The 18,473-nt window shown below is 46.1% G+C and overlaps 1 protein-coding gene across 2 annotated transcripts in view; it reads left to right on the forward strand.

Annotated features, from left to right (window-relative positions):
• Positions 1–10,424, forward strand: part of LOC146855975 (neurotensin/neuromedin N-like) — a 96,516-nt gene extending 86,092 nt beyond the window's left edge. For both annotated transcript variants that reach the window (XM_085650689.1, XM_085650690.1), the window contains exon 4: positions 10,140–10,424. In XM_085650689.1, coding sequence (XP_085506815.1) covers positions 10,140–10,289 — 150 coding nt within the window. In that variant the 3' untranslated portion in view covers positions 10,290–10,424. The remainder of the gene's footprint in view (positions 1–10,139) is intronic.
• The last annotated feature ends 8,049 nt before the right edge of the window (positions 10,425–18,473 follow it).

Raw genomic sequence — 18,473 nt, forward strand, 5'->3', positions numbered from 1 at the left:
AGGTCTCAATAGATTATTCCCATGCTCAACCCTGTGCCGTTTGGCAGCAAGCAGACAGGCTTAACTTAGGAGACAGGCATGCAAAGCATTTAAAAACATAAATTCAGAAAATAATTAGGACACAGTACACAATAAAAATCCAAGACCCATTTATAAAAATAGGAAATATTTGTATCTTTAAAAGGATATCAAAAGAACAAACAGCCAATGTAGTGAACCAGAGATATGATTTTTTAAAGAATAAGCTCTTTCCAGCACTTAGTCACCTTATGGAGGTTTTTTAACCAAAGTTGCTCCAAACTTCTGGAACTTCTTCCTGAAGTTCCTCTTGAGGGTCCAAAGGGTCCAAAACACAATTGAAGAGTCTGGAAGCTCCAGGATGGTCCTTGAAAGTTTGGGACCACAATTAACACAATGCGCCTGACTAAAACTTTTAGAAGTCCACTGGATGCACTCCAGGCAGGAGACTCTTGTTGGAGTTGATGTTATGTTATGTTATGGTAATTTAGATTTGTTGAGCGCTTAATACCCAAAAGGTCTCTAAGCGCTGTAAGAAGAGTAGCGTTGAATCCAAGCAATACAGTTACAGTTACGCCCAGGCTTCTGTGAACAGGATGGTTTTTAGTTGTTTTCTAAAGGGGAGAAGGCGGTTTTCCGCCCGGAGTTGGCTAGGCAGCCTGTTCCATAGAGTGGGGAGGAGGGAGGAGAAGGCCCTTCCTCCTTTGGTGACGTAGTTGAACCTTGGGCAGTATAGGAGGCTCCCTGTGGAGGACCTAAGTGTGCGCCCTGGAACGTAATTTGTGAGTCTTTGCTTGATGTAGATGGGGGCTTGGCCATAGATAGCTTTGTGGGCGATACACAGGCCCTTAAATTTAGCTCTTTGTTTTACGGGCAACCAGTGGAGGCGTTGTAGAAGGGCTGAGGCTCGCGCGTGCCTTGGTAGTTTAAAAATGAGCCTAGCGGCATCATTCATAATTATCTGGAGTTTTCTCACTAAGGAGTCCGGGAGTCCGATATACAAGGAATTGGCGTAGTCAAGGCGAGCCAAGATAATGGCAGACACAATAGTTCTCATGGCGGAGAATGAGAGAATGGGGGAGAGCCTCCTGAGTAGCCGGAGAAGGCCCACACAGGTGCCAAATACCATGGAAACTTGATTGGCTAGGGTGAGTTTGTCATCCACTTTAATTCCCAGGCTTTTAACCACTGGGATCGGGACTGGGGCCTCGCCCAACTCCTGGGGCCAGTACAAGGAGTTCCAGGGGTTGCGGTCATCCGTCATGGCAAGGACTTCGGTTTTGCCAGGGTTGATTTTAAGAGAGTTAGCCGTCATCCAGTTGACTGTAAAGCGTAGGATCTCTTTTGCCCGGGATTGTGCTTGAGGGGAGTTATCAATGTGAAGGATGATTTGGGTGTCGTCTGCATAGTTGAAGATCTGACACTCCATAGCCGCCAGAGCCTTGATAAGGGGACTGAGGTAGATATTAAAGAGAAGGGGTGAGAGTGCGGACCCTTGCGGGACTCCACAGGGTAAAGAGCCTCTCTCCGAGACCCAGTCACCCATCTGGATTCTTTGGGTGTGGTTTGTCAGGAAAGAGGTGATCCATTGTAAGACAGATCCCTTGTTTCCTATAGATCCTAATCTTTCCAGGAGAGTGGCATTGTTGACCGTGTCGAACGCTGCCGATAGGTCTAGAAGGACCAGCACACAGGGCTTTTTAATGTCGGCAGTCCGTCTAATATCATCCAGTACTGATAGCATCACTAATTCTGTGCTATGGTGAGCTCGGAAGCCGGCTTGCCTGTCCCCCAGGAGGTGATGATCCTCAAGGAACCTGGAAAGATTTTGCAGGACATGCTGTTCTAGTATTTTAGCAAGAAAGGGGAGTTGGGAGATAGGGCGGTAATTTTTCATGTTCGAAATATCCACACCGGGTTTTTTGAGAAGGAGGATGATTCTGGCTTCCTTGAAGCAGCATGGAACCTCCCCCATCCGTAGAGAGGAGTTTAGGAGTGCGAGGATGTCCTGCTCAATTTCTGGAAGTGCTAGATTGAATATTATAGGAGAGCAAGGATCGGCTGGCGAGCCTGATTTGATCTTTTTGGCCAGGCATCAGAGGGTTTCTATGTCAAGGGGTTGGAAAAAGGAAAGGGTATCTGTACTAGAGCCCTATGAGGCATCCTCTGCATAAGGTGATGGTATACAGGGGGAGTTGTCAATCTCAGTCAGTATATCCTGGATTTTATTGAAGAAATATGCGAGGAAATTATTGCATTGTTCCTGGCTGGATGGGGTAGACTGAGATTGTTTCTGACTAAGTTCCTTCAGGATTCTGAACGTTTCTTTTTGTTTATTGGTTGCAGACGAAATCCTATTTTCGTAAAATTCTGCCTTTCTGCACAGCAGCGCCTTTTTATATGAGGCTAGTTTTGCTTTATAATCAGTCAGGGCCTGAAGTTCATAATTTTTTCGCCATTGTTGTTCGTAGTGGCGTAGCGTGCGTTTGGAAGTCCTGAGTTCTTCCGTAAACCACGGGGCGCCTTTGCCTTTATTGCAGATTTTTATTCTCTTTTCAGGGGCAACTGTGTTGACGGCTGCACGAAGTCGGTCGGTAAGGGCAGTGGTCCCTATTTCAATGTCAGCTTGCACCTGCTTCTTAGGCGGGCGGGCGCGGAGGGCGCTTAACAGTGTCGGGCCATCTATTTTTGACCAGGTGCGCACCCGTTTCCAGGCCGCAGGGGGCGGAGTTATATGTTTGGTAAGAGGAAGTATCAGGTTAATGCAGAAGTGGTCCGACCAAGGACAAGGGGTGACCTCTTTTAGTGTAATGAAGGGGGCGGTTGACCAAACCAGGTGTAGAGTGTGGCCCAGCACATGGGTGGGGGTTGTTATTAATTGGGAGAAACCAAGGTTGGTGAAAGTCTCTTCTAGTTGGCGGGCCTGAGCCTCCTTGGGTTGTTGATCCCAATGAAAGTTAAAATCTCCCATTACCGGGAGATGTTGAAAACGTGACCGGAGGTTAGAGATGCATTCGGTGAGGAGATCAGTAAAGTTGGGGGAGCATTTGGGGGGACGATAGAGCATGGAGATCGTAATACTTGAGGAGTGATGGCAGACCCTGATGGTTAGCATATCTGCCCCAGCCAGGGATTCAGCCAACACTTTTTCTATGCTCAGGTATTTTTTAAAAAGGAACGCTACCCCTCTACCTCTTTTACCGGCAGACAGCATCATAGCCATCTGGCATTGCAGCCAGTAGGGTAGGGCCGGACTCTTCGTCCAACCAAGTTTCAGACAGGGCGAGGATATCAGGGGCCTCATTTTGTAGGAGCGTAAAGATTTCGGTGGCATGCTTATGAAGGGAGCGCGTATTCAGGGCCATTAATTTCAGTGAATTGAACGTGAGAGGGGGAGCACGACCCTGAATGAGGGTGGATTTGGAGTGAGTTCTATCCTTCGTGGGCAGGAGGAGACCTTCTCTCATGAGTGCAATAGTAGAGTAGTCTCGATATTTAAGGGGCAGCGGTGCAGATTAAGTGATTTTAGTTCTGAGCTGGAGTACGACAGAAGTCGGACAGGGGTTTTGGCCCCTGGACCCGTCAGGGCGCAGACGGGCGCAGACGGCTGTGCGCGTCCGTTGTGTGTCCGCTCCAGCGTGCTTTATATGTGCCCCCGTGACCCCTAGCTCCTCCCCGCCAATCAGCCCTGCTGTGCAGCAGCTGACACCCTCACGGTCGCTAGACCTTTGTGAGCACGTGCGGGGAAAGAGTTCAGTACCGGCCAGGTGAGGCGAATGAGGCTTAAGTCAGAAATCACACTCAGAGAGGTAAAAGTGGAATGAAAAGGCTTTAAAAACAGTTAAAATGTTTAAAACAGAGCTCAACAATCGTTCTTGTACTCAGGAACTGGGAACTAGAGCTTACTGTTTGCAGCATGCACTACCTGGGCTAGCGCGTCTTCTTTTGACAGCGCGTCTGCTCCAGCGTGCTTTATATGTGCCCCCGTGACCCCTGGCTCCTCCCCGCCAATCAGCCCTGCTGTGCAACAGCTGACACCCTCACGGTCGGTAGACCTTTGTGAGCACGTGCGGGGGAGGAGTTCAGTACCGGCCAGGTGAGGCGAATGAGGCTCAAGTCAGAAATCACACTCAGAGAGGTAAAAGTGGAATGAAAAGGCTTTAAAAACAGTTAAAATGTTTAAAACAGAGCTCAACAATCGTTCTTGTACTCAGGAACTGGGAACTAGAGCTTACTGTTTGCAGCATGCACTACCTGGGCTAGCGCGTCTTCTTTTGACAGCGCGTCTGCTCCAGCGTGCTTTATATGTGCCCCCGTGACCCCTGGCTCCTCCCCGCCAATCAGCCCTGCTGTGCAGCAGCTGACACCCTCACGGTCGCTAGACCTTTGTGAGCGCGTGCGGGGGAGGAGTTCAGTACCGGCCAGGTGAGGCGAATGAGGCTCAAGTGGGAAATCACACTCAGAGAGGTAAAAGTGGAATAAAAAGGCTTTAAAAACAGTTAAAATGTTTAAAACAGAGCTCAACAATCGTTCTTACACTCAGGAACTGGGAACTAGAGCTTACTGTTTGCAGCATGCACTACCTGGGCTAGCGCGTCTTCTTTTTGATGCAGGTGAGCTCTGTTAACCTGTAGCTTGCAGGGAGTCCACAATGTATTCCTCTTGAAGCAAGGTATATCCAAAGGGCTGCAGTTCCAGATAATGCAGCAGGCACAGTCAGTCAGAATGCAGGTCCTGATGTTGCAAATCAAGTTTCCAGCTTGGCAATCCTTCTTTTCTTAGTTTCAAGCAGCGGAACTGAGAGGCATGGCACCTCTCACATATTTATTCAATGTTCTCTGGGGTCAAGCAGGACAGCACTCCAGTCCAATGAGGTCGAGGACAAAACCCCGGAGCATGATCACTTCCTCCAGTGTGGCATACTCTTCTCCCAGAAAGCACAATTTCTCCAAAATTCAGTATGGCTGAACTCCCAGTAAAGGAGCAAGAACTAGTTAAACCAACCTCCAGTGTGACTCATTTCCATAGCTCTCCTCCCCTACCATCTGAAAAAATTCTTGCTTTGAGCCTGCTATCTGGCTGGGTAAGAGGGGCTGGGGGGTAGATGGACCAGGGATTGCCTGTCCTATTTCTCATTGGAAGCTTATGATTTACGACCCCTCTCCCTTGCTCTGACATTCCTGTGTAGCAGAGCTCTCTCCAACAGATAACTTTTCTCTGTGTGAGACACTTATCACTTCATCGAAGCAGCCAGGCTAATCCTGTTAGCTCTGACCAATCAGAGGAGACCACAGGAAGACTGAATTTTGGCTCACACACAAGAAAGTCTTATAACTTCCATTCTGTATATTTTAGGGTAATTTCAACAATAGCATATTGTTGGATTTATCAATACCATTCCCCTAAATCCTTAAATGGTATTTTATTTAATTCCTAGTGATAGCTATGAGTGCTAGGCATCTACAATGGAGAAACTGCAATGTGCAATTCCCCCATCATCAGGGCATATAAAATATTGTTTATAATGCCCCTGGTTATAGTTACAGGACCCCCTACCCCCAGGACACCTAGGGGAGACCATTGGGGCCCTGAATGTGCAGAAATAGTGAAGATTTTCACTCCACAGTGCTCTTACACCAAAGTCGATTTTGGGAGGCACTTAACTAAAATGTGGAAAGTGAAATGTGCAATATCCCTATCCCCAGGGCATATGAAACATATTTTATAGGGACCCTCCTTATAATTACATAACCGCCACCCCTGGGACAACAAGAAGAGACCCTGGGAGGGACATAAAATGCCAAAATATTGTAGTTTATCACTTTTTAAGTGCTCCTACCACCAACGTTGAGTTGCTGCTTTTAAAATGACCTCAAACTCTTGATAGTGCATAGATGCAAGTGCAACAAAGGCTACTTGCCTCTAAACTACTGTGCCCTATTATGTACTAGGAACTTAAAGATAGTTTTCATCCCCCTGCCCTATTATGTACTTGGGACTTCTAGGGTAGGTCATGCCAGTTATAAGTGTATCCTAAAATATAGTGTACCCTCATGTATGTGTGTGTTTTCACTGTGTCTCCAACATGGCACTGGCCCTGGGCCTGGTTAGACAGAGCCCAGGAACAGTCAGAGTCTGTTACCACTAGCACCAGTCAGCAAAAAATGGGGGTTCACATGGCACACAGTATGACTTAGCAACATAGTCCCCCCAAACGAAAGGTGATGGGTCACTTACCTACACCCTGGTAGTCCTCCTCAGCTAAGTGGGAAAACCTATAAAGTCCATCTGCATTGGCATGGACAACCCCAGGTCTGTGTTCCAATGTAAAGTCCATTCCATGTAGGGAATGGACCACCTAAATAGCTTCAGATTCTCTCCTCTTATCTGCATGAGCCATAAGAGATGTCTGTGGTCCGTTTGAACATGAAAGTGTGTACCAAACAGATATGGTCTCAGCTTTTTCAGGGACCAAACCACAGCAAAGGCCTTTCCTTCAATGGCAGTCCACCTCCGCTCTCTGAGAAGAGGTTGCATGCTAATGAAGACAACTGGCTGATCAAGGTCCTCACTATTCACCTGTGACAACACTGCCCCAATCACGTATTCTAAAGCATCTGTCTGAACCACAAATTCCTTTGTATAGTCAAGGGGCAGTAACACTGGTGCTGAACACATAGCAGATTTCAGAGTTCAAAAACCTTCTGACACTCTGGGCCTTTCTTGGGCCTCTTCTTAGAAATCAGTTCTGTCAGGGGAGCTTCAATGGTCTCATCATTCTGAACAAACCTTCTTTGGTACCCAGTCAGGTAAAGGAATGCCCTGACCTGTATCTCGGCAGTAGGATCAGTCCAATCCAAAATAGTTCGAATTTTGGCCTGGAGAGAGTGTACATGCCTTCCGCCTACAAGGTGGCATTGGTACACAACAGAACTCTGCCTTATTTGGCACTTACTAGCCTTAATAGTTTGGCCTGCCTGCTGCATGGCCTGAAGCACTTCCCTCAGGTGGCTTATGTGATCCCCCCATGTAAAACTGTATACAGCTATATCCTCCAGATATGCTCCACTGAACTGCTCCAACCCAGCCAAGATCCTGTTCGCCAATGTCTGGAAGGTGGCAGGGGGAGTCTTTAATCCTTGAGTCACACAAGGGCTATGTAAATCTGGCCCTTAATACATATTTTGTTAAACGTGCATATTTAATTGTCTTACTAAATATTAACAGTCTATATTAAATTTGGGGTTAAACTAAAATTCTACATCTGTTTTTCTGAATGGGAGGTAACCCATATTAAGGAAGCCTTACGGAGAGGCTTATTCAGGCTTTCAACTTATTTATATGTCGATACTACTCAACGTCCTAAGAAGGGAAGTTTTTTGATCCCAGTTAACTTTTTTCCAATGTGGGGTAAACCGCATGACACAATTACACTGAGAATTAAGATTAGGCTGGTTCTGTATGTGGGTGTGGAAATCATATTTTAAAACAAACTGGCAAGCGACCAATTAGTGTGTAGCAGTCTGATATTGCAAGTGGATCCTTTTTACAATATTAGTGATGTTCATAAAATATACATCAAATTATCTTGCACCAAAGCAGACCTAATAAGACGCATTCTGTGCGGATGAGGCAAAAAAACATGGCCGTAAACTTGCACTTTTCCAGCGCAATCTTGCACTGGAATTTGCACAAACAAGCCTACCGGTGCAAAGGACAATTTGCACTAACCAGCTAGTTGAAAATGAACAATTTCCAGTAGTGGGTGCAAATGCCGTTTCTGAACAGGAACAATTTGTCCTGCGCGATGAAAATGTATGTAATCTACCCAGATTCAATAGTTTGGGCACTGTTTATGTTTAGCTGAGAAAATAACTTCGCATACACGCTGATAACATACAGTCTACTTAAAACACAGTACTTCAAAATGTTTACAGCTCCTCTTGGAGGAGGATGCAGCGATCCTATCATTAGATGCCTCTAAGGCGTTTGACTCCATGGAGTGGCCATATCTCTTTGAGGTACTAGTGCGATTCGGGTTTGGTCCTAAGTTTTTAAAGTGGGTACGACTACTCTATGAAGACATATGGGGTCAAATACGGGTTAACAATCATACATCCAGGGCCTTCCGGCTCCAAAGAGGAACCCGGCAGGGCTGCCCACTCTCGCCGCTAATATTCTCCCTCATGCTTGAGCGACTGGCGGCATGGATTCGGTGGGATGTCATGGCAAGAGGGTTGCAATGGGCACCGGATTTGGTAGATAAAATATCACTCTACGCAGATGATATCCTACTCTATCTTGTCTCCCCCTATCGGTCCATCAGAGTGGTATTAGATATATTTACCAACTTTGGTAAGTATTCCGGATACGCCATCAATCGGACCAAATCCATATTATATATGCTCCATGGGACGGTCCCTCCCCTCCCGGCTGATTGCAAGCTGGAGGTGGCAGAAGATGGTTTTCGATACTTGGGAATATATGTTACGGCGAGCCCGGCTCAGTTTTACAACCACAATCTGGTCCCCCCCACTGGCCCGGCTGAAATCTGATGTCGAGCATTGGCGGTCCCTGCCGCTCTCCCTGGTGGGCCGAGCTGCCCTCTTTAAAATGCTTGCTCTCCCGCGCTTCCTGTACGTCCTTCAAAACTGCCCCAACAAAGTTCCAGATGCCTATTTTACGGCGGTAGAGGGCGAGATCCGTACTTTACTATGGAACGGAGGAGCCCTCAGGATATCGATGAGGAAGCTTGCCAAGGGGTGGTACGATGGTGGTATAGCCCTGCCGGACCTGAAATTGTATTATTGGGCCTCGCAGTTGGTAGTGGTAAACCATTGGATGTACCAACCGCCCCACGACCCGGCGTTCATATTAGATAAATACCAAACGGGAAGTGCAGGGTATCTGGGAGCGCTCTATTCCAAGGGCAGGAAACAGACATTTATAGGCCCAATGGCCCATACAGTTGGCATTTGGCGCCGAGCGAACTCTCACCTGGGATGGGCAAATACCCTCACTAAAGCGGCGCCACTATGGCAAACCCAAGGACTCGGTACCCTTTGTTTCCAGCCAGGGTTCGACAAATGGTCGGTGATCTGATACAAAAAGGTGCCATCCCCAGCTTTGAGGAACTTAAGAGAACCTGCCATATGGCGCAAAGCGAGCTATTTCGCTACCTTCAGGTTCGGCATGGCCTCCAGATGGTGTTTACTAACTTCCATACCATTCCAGACGTTTCGCCCCTGGAGGACAGACTCCTAGATGGCCAACTGCAATCGAAGGCCATCTCCCTGACATATAAAAAGCTTTGCAATAACCACCCTGATACATTCGAGGGGTTTCAAGAGAAGTGGCAACAGGACATAGGACCCCTTGAGGAAGAGGACTGGAGGGAAGCATTGATGTCTCCTAGATGGGCGGCGATTACCCTCAGATACCGATTGATCCAACTACGGATTCTCCACAGGTCCTATATGACAGGGGTGGTCCTAGCACGAATAGGGGCCAAGGAAGATTCACTGTGTAGCAGGGGATGTCGGCAGGAGGCCACGTTCTATCATATGGTCTGGGAATGCCCTGCGATCAAACCGATATGGGAGGGGGCTGCGACTAAGCTTCAAACCGCGCTGGGGAAAACGTTTACCCTCACGCCTCAGGTAGGCCTACTTAATATATGGGAGGCTACAGACCTCACCGAGATCGTGCAGCAGATGGTAACGCTGGGCTTCACTTTGATCAATCGAGAGCTATCACGCCACTGGGGGGCTGCTGGGACACCATCCATACGAGTGTGGTTACCGGAGCTCGACAGATGCATGATAGCTGAAAAAGAAGTGTTCATCATTAGAGGGTGCCCTAGAAAGTGGGAAACGAAATGGAAGGCGTGGAATAGCTATAGAGGATCCCTATGTACATCCCCGCTAGTAGACCTGACATTAAGACGGAAAGAACTCAGAGAAGTGTTAACATTGTGAATGCAATCTTATTTATGTTATTCATACTGGTGCTCTATAGTGCTGCGGGCATAAATGTGAATATATCTGTGTACTTGCAAAATAAATAAAATGTTATTCCAAAATGTTTACAGCTATGTTTGTCCTGGTTTTGATGTTTTGCAGTTGCTCCAGCAAGACTTTCTGGATCCAGGCAGCACAAACCACGAAAAAGAAGAGATAATGAAGAGAAAAACTCCTTATATCCTAAAACGACAGCTCCATGTGAGCAAAACCAGACGACCCTACATCCTGAAAAGAAGTTCCTTTTATTAACAGATTTAAAAGAAAAGTGTATAGTCATTGTAAAAGTAACTGTGATTTGCAACTATTTTATTGAAAAATGTTAAATCATTGTTGTCAAATATATTGAAAAATATCATATTAACATAATCGTCTTTTTTCAAACTACTGCTTCTTGAATGTGATTTTTTTCAATTCAAATTCGCTTGACACCTGCCGTGCATTTGCGAATAAATCTAGTTTTGAGCATGATAAAGTATTTGTACACAGATGGGATTGCAGAATTTAAAGTTATGACTGTTCAGAGCTTTGAAAAGATGTGTGGTCTTTGAGGGGGTCCATATAATGCAGTGATTACTAGTGGATTCATCTTAAACATGGACACTCTAAGAGCTTGTGCTTCCGAACGGCGGTATTTAGCTTGTATGACCCTCATTAAATCCATCGCCTCATTCAAAGGAAAATCTCAAGGTCTCTTAAACATCTGTCTGAAACATAGGGAATTGGTTGCACTGGTCAAATCCGTGGGAAATGAGGGTCACATAATGGCAGCATATTTATTCATGTAGCATCAACAGCGTCTAAATATTTTTTACAACCTATAACCCGTTTATTTGTGTCCTTTGGCCATACAGGCAACTACACTTCAACATGCCCTAAGACAAAAGTATTGCATGCTTCAACTATTCAAGTGTTTGTTGTTAGCTTGGGAGATTTCACAAAAATCAGCTACCTTGATGTAGTGAGAGATTTTAATTAACTACTAGGGCCGATTCCCTGATGCACAGGAAGATGTGTGATGATTGGTCTGAGTGTGTTGATGCCTGTATAATCTCTTGAGTGCACAGGCATCCAGGTGCTTGCTAATCTTGATAAAATAGATATCTGAATGTTCGTTTCTGAGCAGAGAGGCATTTGTGGGTCCGTATTTTGTGTGCTGTGCTGCTACCACTATTGGCTTTACCAATGCTGGATGATTTTAAAACGTGCCAGCATATGATTCCCTGAAACACTCACAAGCAAGCATATTTACTGGTAAAAGCGGTCCCTGCTCTCTGCCTTCAACATCCACCTATGTGCCTATGCGTCGTCATGTTACTATGGCACGGTGGCGCACACACTGGCAAACCACGCCCCAACATGGCGTCCGCCTCTTTATCAATGCATCTCCCTTGTATTCAGCCTCAGATTCAGCCAACTGACGGAGGTAGTGCAGGCTGACTGGCGGACGCTGCTCTTTGATGAAGTAGGTTTTACCCTAATGCCATGTATGGTGTGTGAGTGTCTTGTCTCCCGTTTGGGTCTTGCTCCCAATATTTGGAGGCCCTCTGTGTAGGCCTGCCTGACGATATACTGTCAAATGGCCAAACTGAGACTCATACCACAGAGAATTGCTGTTATTAGCTGACTATCCTTCTCCATGTGGGATATTCACTGACCAACCTGCTTTTTTGAGTCCCCTCTTCTCTTGTCTGTAAAGAAAACTATGATTGACGTTTTCATACAGGCAGAAAATGCCTCTGTTCTAATGCTTATGTTTGCAAAATATATCATTTTTTAAGTGTGACTACAGGAGCCATAGCCATTGGTTCTTAACCCTTGTGAAAGCGACTGCCAACAGTGGGGCAAGTCAGGATGCATGTATGTGTTTTGTCCCCACAGAATCACATCTTCACGTGAGATCTTGCTGCTTATCTTGCAGTGACAAAAAACAGAACCACCTGTGCTGATTGCATTCCTTGGTTTAAGCATTTATTACTGCCTTTATGATAATATTCATAATCATGAGTGTTGCCCTCTAATCTTTCCATAGGCGCAACATTCCACTAGGTAAAGGTAGGAAATCATTTCACCTGCATGGAGATTTGGATTAAAGTTGAGTAGGGATCCTTTTTATTATTAGCCTTGATGAATGCCCTTGAACATTTATAAGACTACAAAAAGGGCAGAAACATGTTGGCAGGCGACCACATAAGAAGGCTTCCTCAGCTAGAAATTCAGGATCCAGGATTCGAGCCTAGGGCCAATGAAAACCAGATATACTATCTGTTCTGTGTACGTTTTGCTGTCCCGTACACTTTGCTTTTATAGCTGTCTATCTTTGGAGGATGTATGGTATGCATTTTTCCTTCCCATCTCAAGTTGTGATTGGATAGACCGACATCGGCAAAGCCAATAGTAGTAATTCACCATTTTAAAACTATAGTAAGGAAAATGCTACTTACCACAGTATGCATCTGTTCTTGGCATGTAGAGCTGTATATTCACATGCTGTGCATAGCTCGCCATCTAGTGTTGGGTCCGGATGTTTGCACTTTGTTTTTGTTCGTAGAAGTCTTTCCAGTCACGAGGTAGGTGACTCCTCCTTTCGGTGATAGTGCGCATGGGCATCGGTTCCATTGTTAGATTGTTTTGCCGCAGAGGGTGATGATGGAGTTAGTAAGAGTAGTAAAGAGAGATGTCCATGTAGATTGTATCTAAGTAAGATAGTACTGCAACAGGTACCGGTACTCGGGGAGGTGGGTGGGCGTATGTGATTCTACAGCTCTACATGCCAGACCATGTTGCAGCTTTGCAGGGTATGTGTCCTAAAAATGCCATAGAGGCCCCTAGTTTGTGAGTGGAGTGCGCTCTAGGGGGAATTGTCAATGTGCGTTTTGCTTTAATGTAACATGTTTGAATGCACTTGACTATCCACCGTGCAATACCTGATTTTGATATAGGATTCCCTTTATGTGGTGGAGCAAAAGCAACAAAGAGTTGCTTGGTCTTACGGAAAGGTTTTGTCCTTTCAATGTAGTATAGTAATGCTCTTTTCGCATATAGGGTGTGAAGAGGGCGTTCTGCCATGAAATCTGGTTGAGTGAAGAACACAGGCAACTCAACAGATTGGTTGATATGAAAGGCAGAAATGACTTTAGGTAGGAATTTGGGGTTAGTCCTAAGAACCACTTTGTTTTCATGTATTTGAAAAAATGGTTCTTCTATGGTTAATGCCTGAAGCTCACTCACTATCCTCGGAGATGTGATGGCTATGAGGAAAGCTACCTTTCAAGTGAGAAATTGTAGTTCACATCTGTGCAATGGCTCAAAAGGTGGACCTGTGAGTCTGGTAAGGACGATGTTGAGGTTCCACACTGGAGCAGGTGTAAGTGTTGGGGGAATGACTCTTTTAAGTCCTTCCTTAAATGCTTTAATAGCAGGCCCTCTGAAAAGAGACAGATGTCTGTTCTGCAGATATGTGGCTATTGCAGCACGATGTAAGCGTATGGATATGTACGCTAAATTGGAATGCTGTAGATGTAACAGATAGCAAATGATGTTTTGGATTGAAGCATCCAGTGGATTCATTTGATTGTTATTATAGTATATCACAAACCCCTTCCATTTTGCTGCATAGCATGCTCTTGCAGTACGGATCTAGCCTCTTTGATGATATTCATGCAGTCTGGGGGAAGATTGAGATAGCAAAACTCCAAGATTTCAGGTGACAGATTACAAGGTTGAGATGACTGGGATCTGGATGTCTTATCCCTCCACAGTTCTGAGTGAGGAGATTGGGAGTAAGGTGTCATTTTTGGCAAAGAACTACTGATAACTCCAACAGGGTTGTGAACCAGGGTAGATGGCCCATGTGGGAGCAACTAGGATTAGTGTCAGGGACTGCTGTCTGAGCTTCCGAACCACTGATGGAATGAGTGGGAGAGGCAGAAAAGCATAAGAAAATGTCCCTGACCAGTTCATCCATAGTGCATTGCCTATGGACAATGGGTGTGGATACCGGGACACGAAGCTTAGGCATTTTGCATTTAGATGTGAGGTGAAAAGATCTATCTCTGGGAAGCCCCACATTTGAAAGAATGGGAGGAGAACCTGAGGGTGGAGTTCCCATTCGCGGATCTGTTGTCGTTGATGACTGAGAAGATCTGCAATCTGGTTGTTTACTCCTGGAAGGCTTTTTGCAAGGAGATATATTTTGTGAGTTATGGCCCATCTCCAGATGTTCTGAGCTAATTGTCACAGCTGGAGAGAGTGTGTCCCCCCTGGTTTTGTTTGTAGTATATTGCTGTCATGTTGTCTGTGCGAATTAGGACAGCTTTTCCTACTAGATGAAGTTGCAATGCTTTGAGTGCTAGAAAAATTGCTAGCAGCTCGAGATGGTTTATGTAGAGTTGCTTTTGTTGTGGAGTCCACATACCCTGAATGGTATGCTTTTGGAGATGTGTTCCCCAACCAGTGAGCGATGCCTCTGCTGTTAGCACTATGTGTGGAACTGGGTCAATGAAGGGCCGCCCCTTTGAAAGGTTTTGTATATTCCACCACTGCAGAGAGTGATGGGTGCGGCCGTTCACCAACACTAGATCTGGCAACTGACCCTGAGCCTTGTTCCACTGACGTGCTAAGCACTCTTGAAGGGGGCATATTTGGAGTCTTGCGTAAGGAACGATTAAAATGCAAGACACCATCATTCCTAGCAATTGCATAAACATTTGAGCTGATAATGAGTGTTGGGGCTGAAACTGAGAGATTGGCGTCTGCATGTTGTGGATTTTGATTGGGATGGGACACACTAGAGCTCTGTGAGTGTCTATTGTGGCTCCTAGATACACTTGTATGTTGGACGGCTGAAGATGAGATTTGGTAAGGTTTACAGTGAACCCAAGGACATGAAGTAGTTGCACTGTTTTTCTAGTGTGGCATACGCAGCTTTGCTGCGAGTTGGCTTTTATGAGCCAGTCGTCTAGGTAAGGGAAGACGTGGATGTGCTGTCTTCTTAGATGAGCCGCGGCTACTGCCAGGAATTGTGTGAAAACCCTGGGTGCGGTAGTTACTCCGAATGGGAGGACCTTGAATTGATAATGTTGGCTGTCTAACACAAACCTGAGGTATTTGCGGTGAGCAGGGTGAATGGGAATATGGAAATAGGCGTCCTTTAGTCCAGAGTGGACAGAAAGTCGCCTTGCTGAAGGAGTGGGAGTACTTGTTGGAGTGTGACCATGTCAAAGTGGTCCGACTGAATGTATAAATTTTGTTCTCTGAGGTCTAGTATAGGCCTGATAGAGTCGTCATTTTGGGGAATTAAGAAGTACAGGGAGTATACTCTGGTCCCCTGGTATTGTAATGGGACTGGCTCTATAGCATGTTTTTCCAACAGAGAGAGAACCTCTTGCCTTAGAAGGGTAAGATACTCCTGTGACATTGCATGTGATCTTGGAAGAATATTTGGTGGAGTGTCTGTAAGCTCCAGGCAGTAATCATACTGGATAATTTGTAGTACCCACTTGTCTGAGATGATTGAATTCCAGACAGGTGGGAATTGGGAGAGACGCCCCCGACAGGAGTGGAATGACCAGGGGGTAACTGAAGGAAGTCACTGTTTGTTTGCGGGGGAACTGCGGGTGGGGTTGCCTCTGCCTCTTCCCTTACCGTTGTTTCCTCTAAAACCTCCTCTGAAATAACCTCTTGATGAAGGGGATTCATTGTTGCCCTTGTAAGTGGAGGAGAGATTTTCGGTGGATACATTTTTGGAACCACCCCTGTAAAAGGAGCGGTGAAAGGAACCCCTATTGGTAGGTAACTACAAAACCCTCATGGATGTTGCGACCTCTGTGTCCTTCTGCATTTTCTCCAGTGAGGTATCAACCCCTGGGCCAAAGAGATGTTCCTTATCAAATGGTTGATTGAGAATGGAGGTTTGCACCTCGGGCTTGAATCCTGAGATTCTCAACCAAGTATGCCTGCATAGGAGCAAGCAAGTATTTACTGCACGGGTTGCAGTGTCTGCTGCATCTAGAGCACACCTGATAGGGGTATTGGTGATGAGTTTACCTTCTTGGCTAAGATCACTAGCCTTAGTCTTGTGTTCATCAGGCAGGAATTGCATGAGTTTTTCCAACTCATCGTAATGAGCCCTATCGTAGGAAGCCATCAAAGCTTGAGCATTGTCAATGCACCAATGATTGCCTGCTTGTGAGTCCACTCTCTTGCCAGAGGCATCAATGAGCTTAGACTCCTTATCGGAAGGAGGAGCCTCACCTGTGGTCTGTGATTTAGCTGTCTTGCGAGCGTTGGGAACCACAAGAGAGTCTAAGGGCAACTGACCTCTGATATAAGCGGGGTCAGTAGGGGCAGGCTTATATTTTTCTCCACGCTAGGTGTAATAATTATTGCCCTTAAAGGATCTTTAAATGTGTCATCTGTTTGTTTTAACATGCCTTTAAGCATTTGCAATGTATGAGTGGCTCTTTGGGAGGAAATATGGTCTCAAAGAGGAAATCCTCTTCTCACGTCTCTTTATGGAGATCCACCCCATGATATTGAGCAGCCCTGTTAAGAAGCTCAACATATCCGATGTTATCATCAGGTGGGGAGGGTCTGGACGGATACAGATCAGGGTCATTATCTGTATTAGGGTCTGTATGTTAAACCTCCCAAGGGTCAATGTCCTGTGGCCTACCCTGATTTTCATCCCCATCCCCGTCATTCTGAGGGTCAAGTGACAGTGGTGGTGGTGGTAAATTTGAGGGTGTCATAAGTAAATTGGAGGTGTAATGTAAGGGGGAGAAGGGTTAGTACCCACACTTTTCTTTTTGAGAGGAATGTTGTAATTCTCTGGCTGGTCTATTTACATTTCTTTGGAAGGGTGGCATGAATATGTCCTGTATCAGGGTTTATAGCCAGTTTTGTCTGCTTCAGATCCGAAGGCGGAGCACCGGGCCAAGGCTCTTTAGATGGAATGTCTTTCTCCTTACTCGCCGAAAGGTTTCGGCTTCGAGCCTTTTGGTGTGGAAGGTGGATTCTTCAGTAATGGTGGAATTGTTATCAAGAGCTGTTTCGATTTCGGTTTTGGTGCCGAAGGTGTCGGTTCGGCACAGATATGAGGCCAGCTCAAGCCCGTGCCAGAAGGCTTGTCTTTGTGTTTCAGAGCCGGGCCAGAGGGCATGGCGTCTGAAACCTTTTGTCGGCGCCTACCTTGGCTCGAAGGCAGAGGAGGAACTGGAGCCTTTTTCTTTGTTTGTCAAGGGGGCATCTTTACTCACGGTACACTGACCCGGAGTAACCTGCTCCTCCTCTTCCATGTCGGAGTCCACTTTGGGCACGGGGATATGTTGTTCTTCTTCCTCTGCTCCTTGACCATGATGTTCTGTGTCGGAATCTTCGCCAAAGATGTCCAGTGTGGAGGCGCATTGGTGTTGCATCTCGTGAAGTCGAGCCTGACGGTCGTGAAGTGTCTTCTTTGATCGAAACGATCGGCACACTTCGCAGTCTTTCTCATCGTGTCCTGGGGACAGGCAGAGGTTGCACACTTCGTGCAAGTCGCTATGTGTAGGCCTGAAGGCCCACCACGAGTTTTCCGACCAAAGTTGTTTTGAGTTGAGACGATACGCGAAGAATGGGAAACCACGATCGATAACAATACCGTCGAGGGTAGTGGATTGCGCGTCGAAGGGGTCCGAGAAACAGTGCCAAACCGGAGCGTAGCAATACAAATCCGGACCCGATTGCAGAAAAAAAACAATCTAACGATGGAGCCAATGTCCATGCGCAGTATCACCAAAAGGAGGAGTAGCCTACTTTGTGACTGGAAAGACTTCTTTGAACAAAAACAAAGTGCAAACATCCAGATCCAACACTAGATGGCGAGCTATGAACAGGATGTGATATACAGCTCACATGCCTCGAACACATTGTTTTCTATACTTGCCCAAGCCCACTAGCAACATCCACCATTGGGTGGGAGATGGTCAGAGGTGAGGGTGAGAATACAGGGAATAGGGGCACCACTAAGCACAGGAAAGTGCTGCTGGACAACATCCAGGTCATCACTGTGCCTGCCATGCAGGTTGTGGCATGCTGTATAGAAGTAATGGTTGGGAGTGACGGGGTAGGAGAGGTTCACGACTTGGTGAAACATCCAGGGTATCATTAAATGTAGTGCCTGGTGAGTCGTAAAGAATTAGTGGGAGGAAGAGTAGGAGTAGAAAGACAAAGTGCAGGTGGTTTGAAGCACAAGGAAAGAGTGCAAGGATGCTTCCAAGCATTAAAGAAGAGGAAGGAGCAAATGTGCACTCCAATGGAGTTCTAAATCAATAATTAAATGGGGAAACAAAAAACAAAGGTAGATCCTTGATGTCAGCAGTGGAAGGATACATTTTTTTATTCAATGAAAAACAAGGGTACATATGTTGTACTACAGAGGTGGGACAAACACAAAAT

The sequence above is a fragment of the Triturus cristatus genome, chromosome 4_1 (genome assembly GCF_964204655.1).
Source record: "Triturus cristatus chromosome 4_1, aTriCri1.1, whole genome shotgun sequence".
In the NCBI taxonomy this organism is placed as follows: domain Eukaryota; kingdom Metazoa; phylum Chordata; class Amphibia; order Caudata; family Salamandridae; genus Triturus; species Triturus cristatus.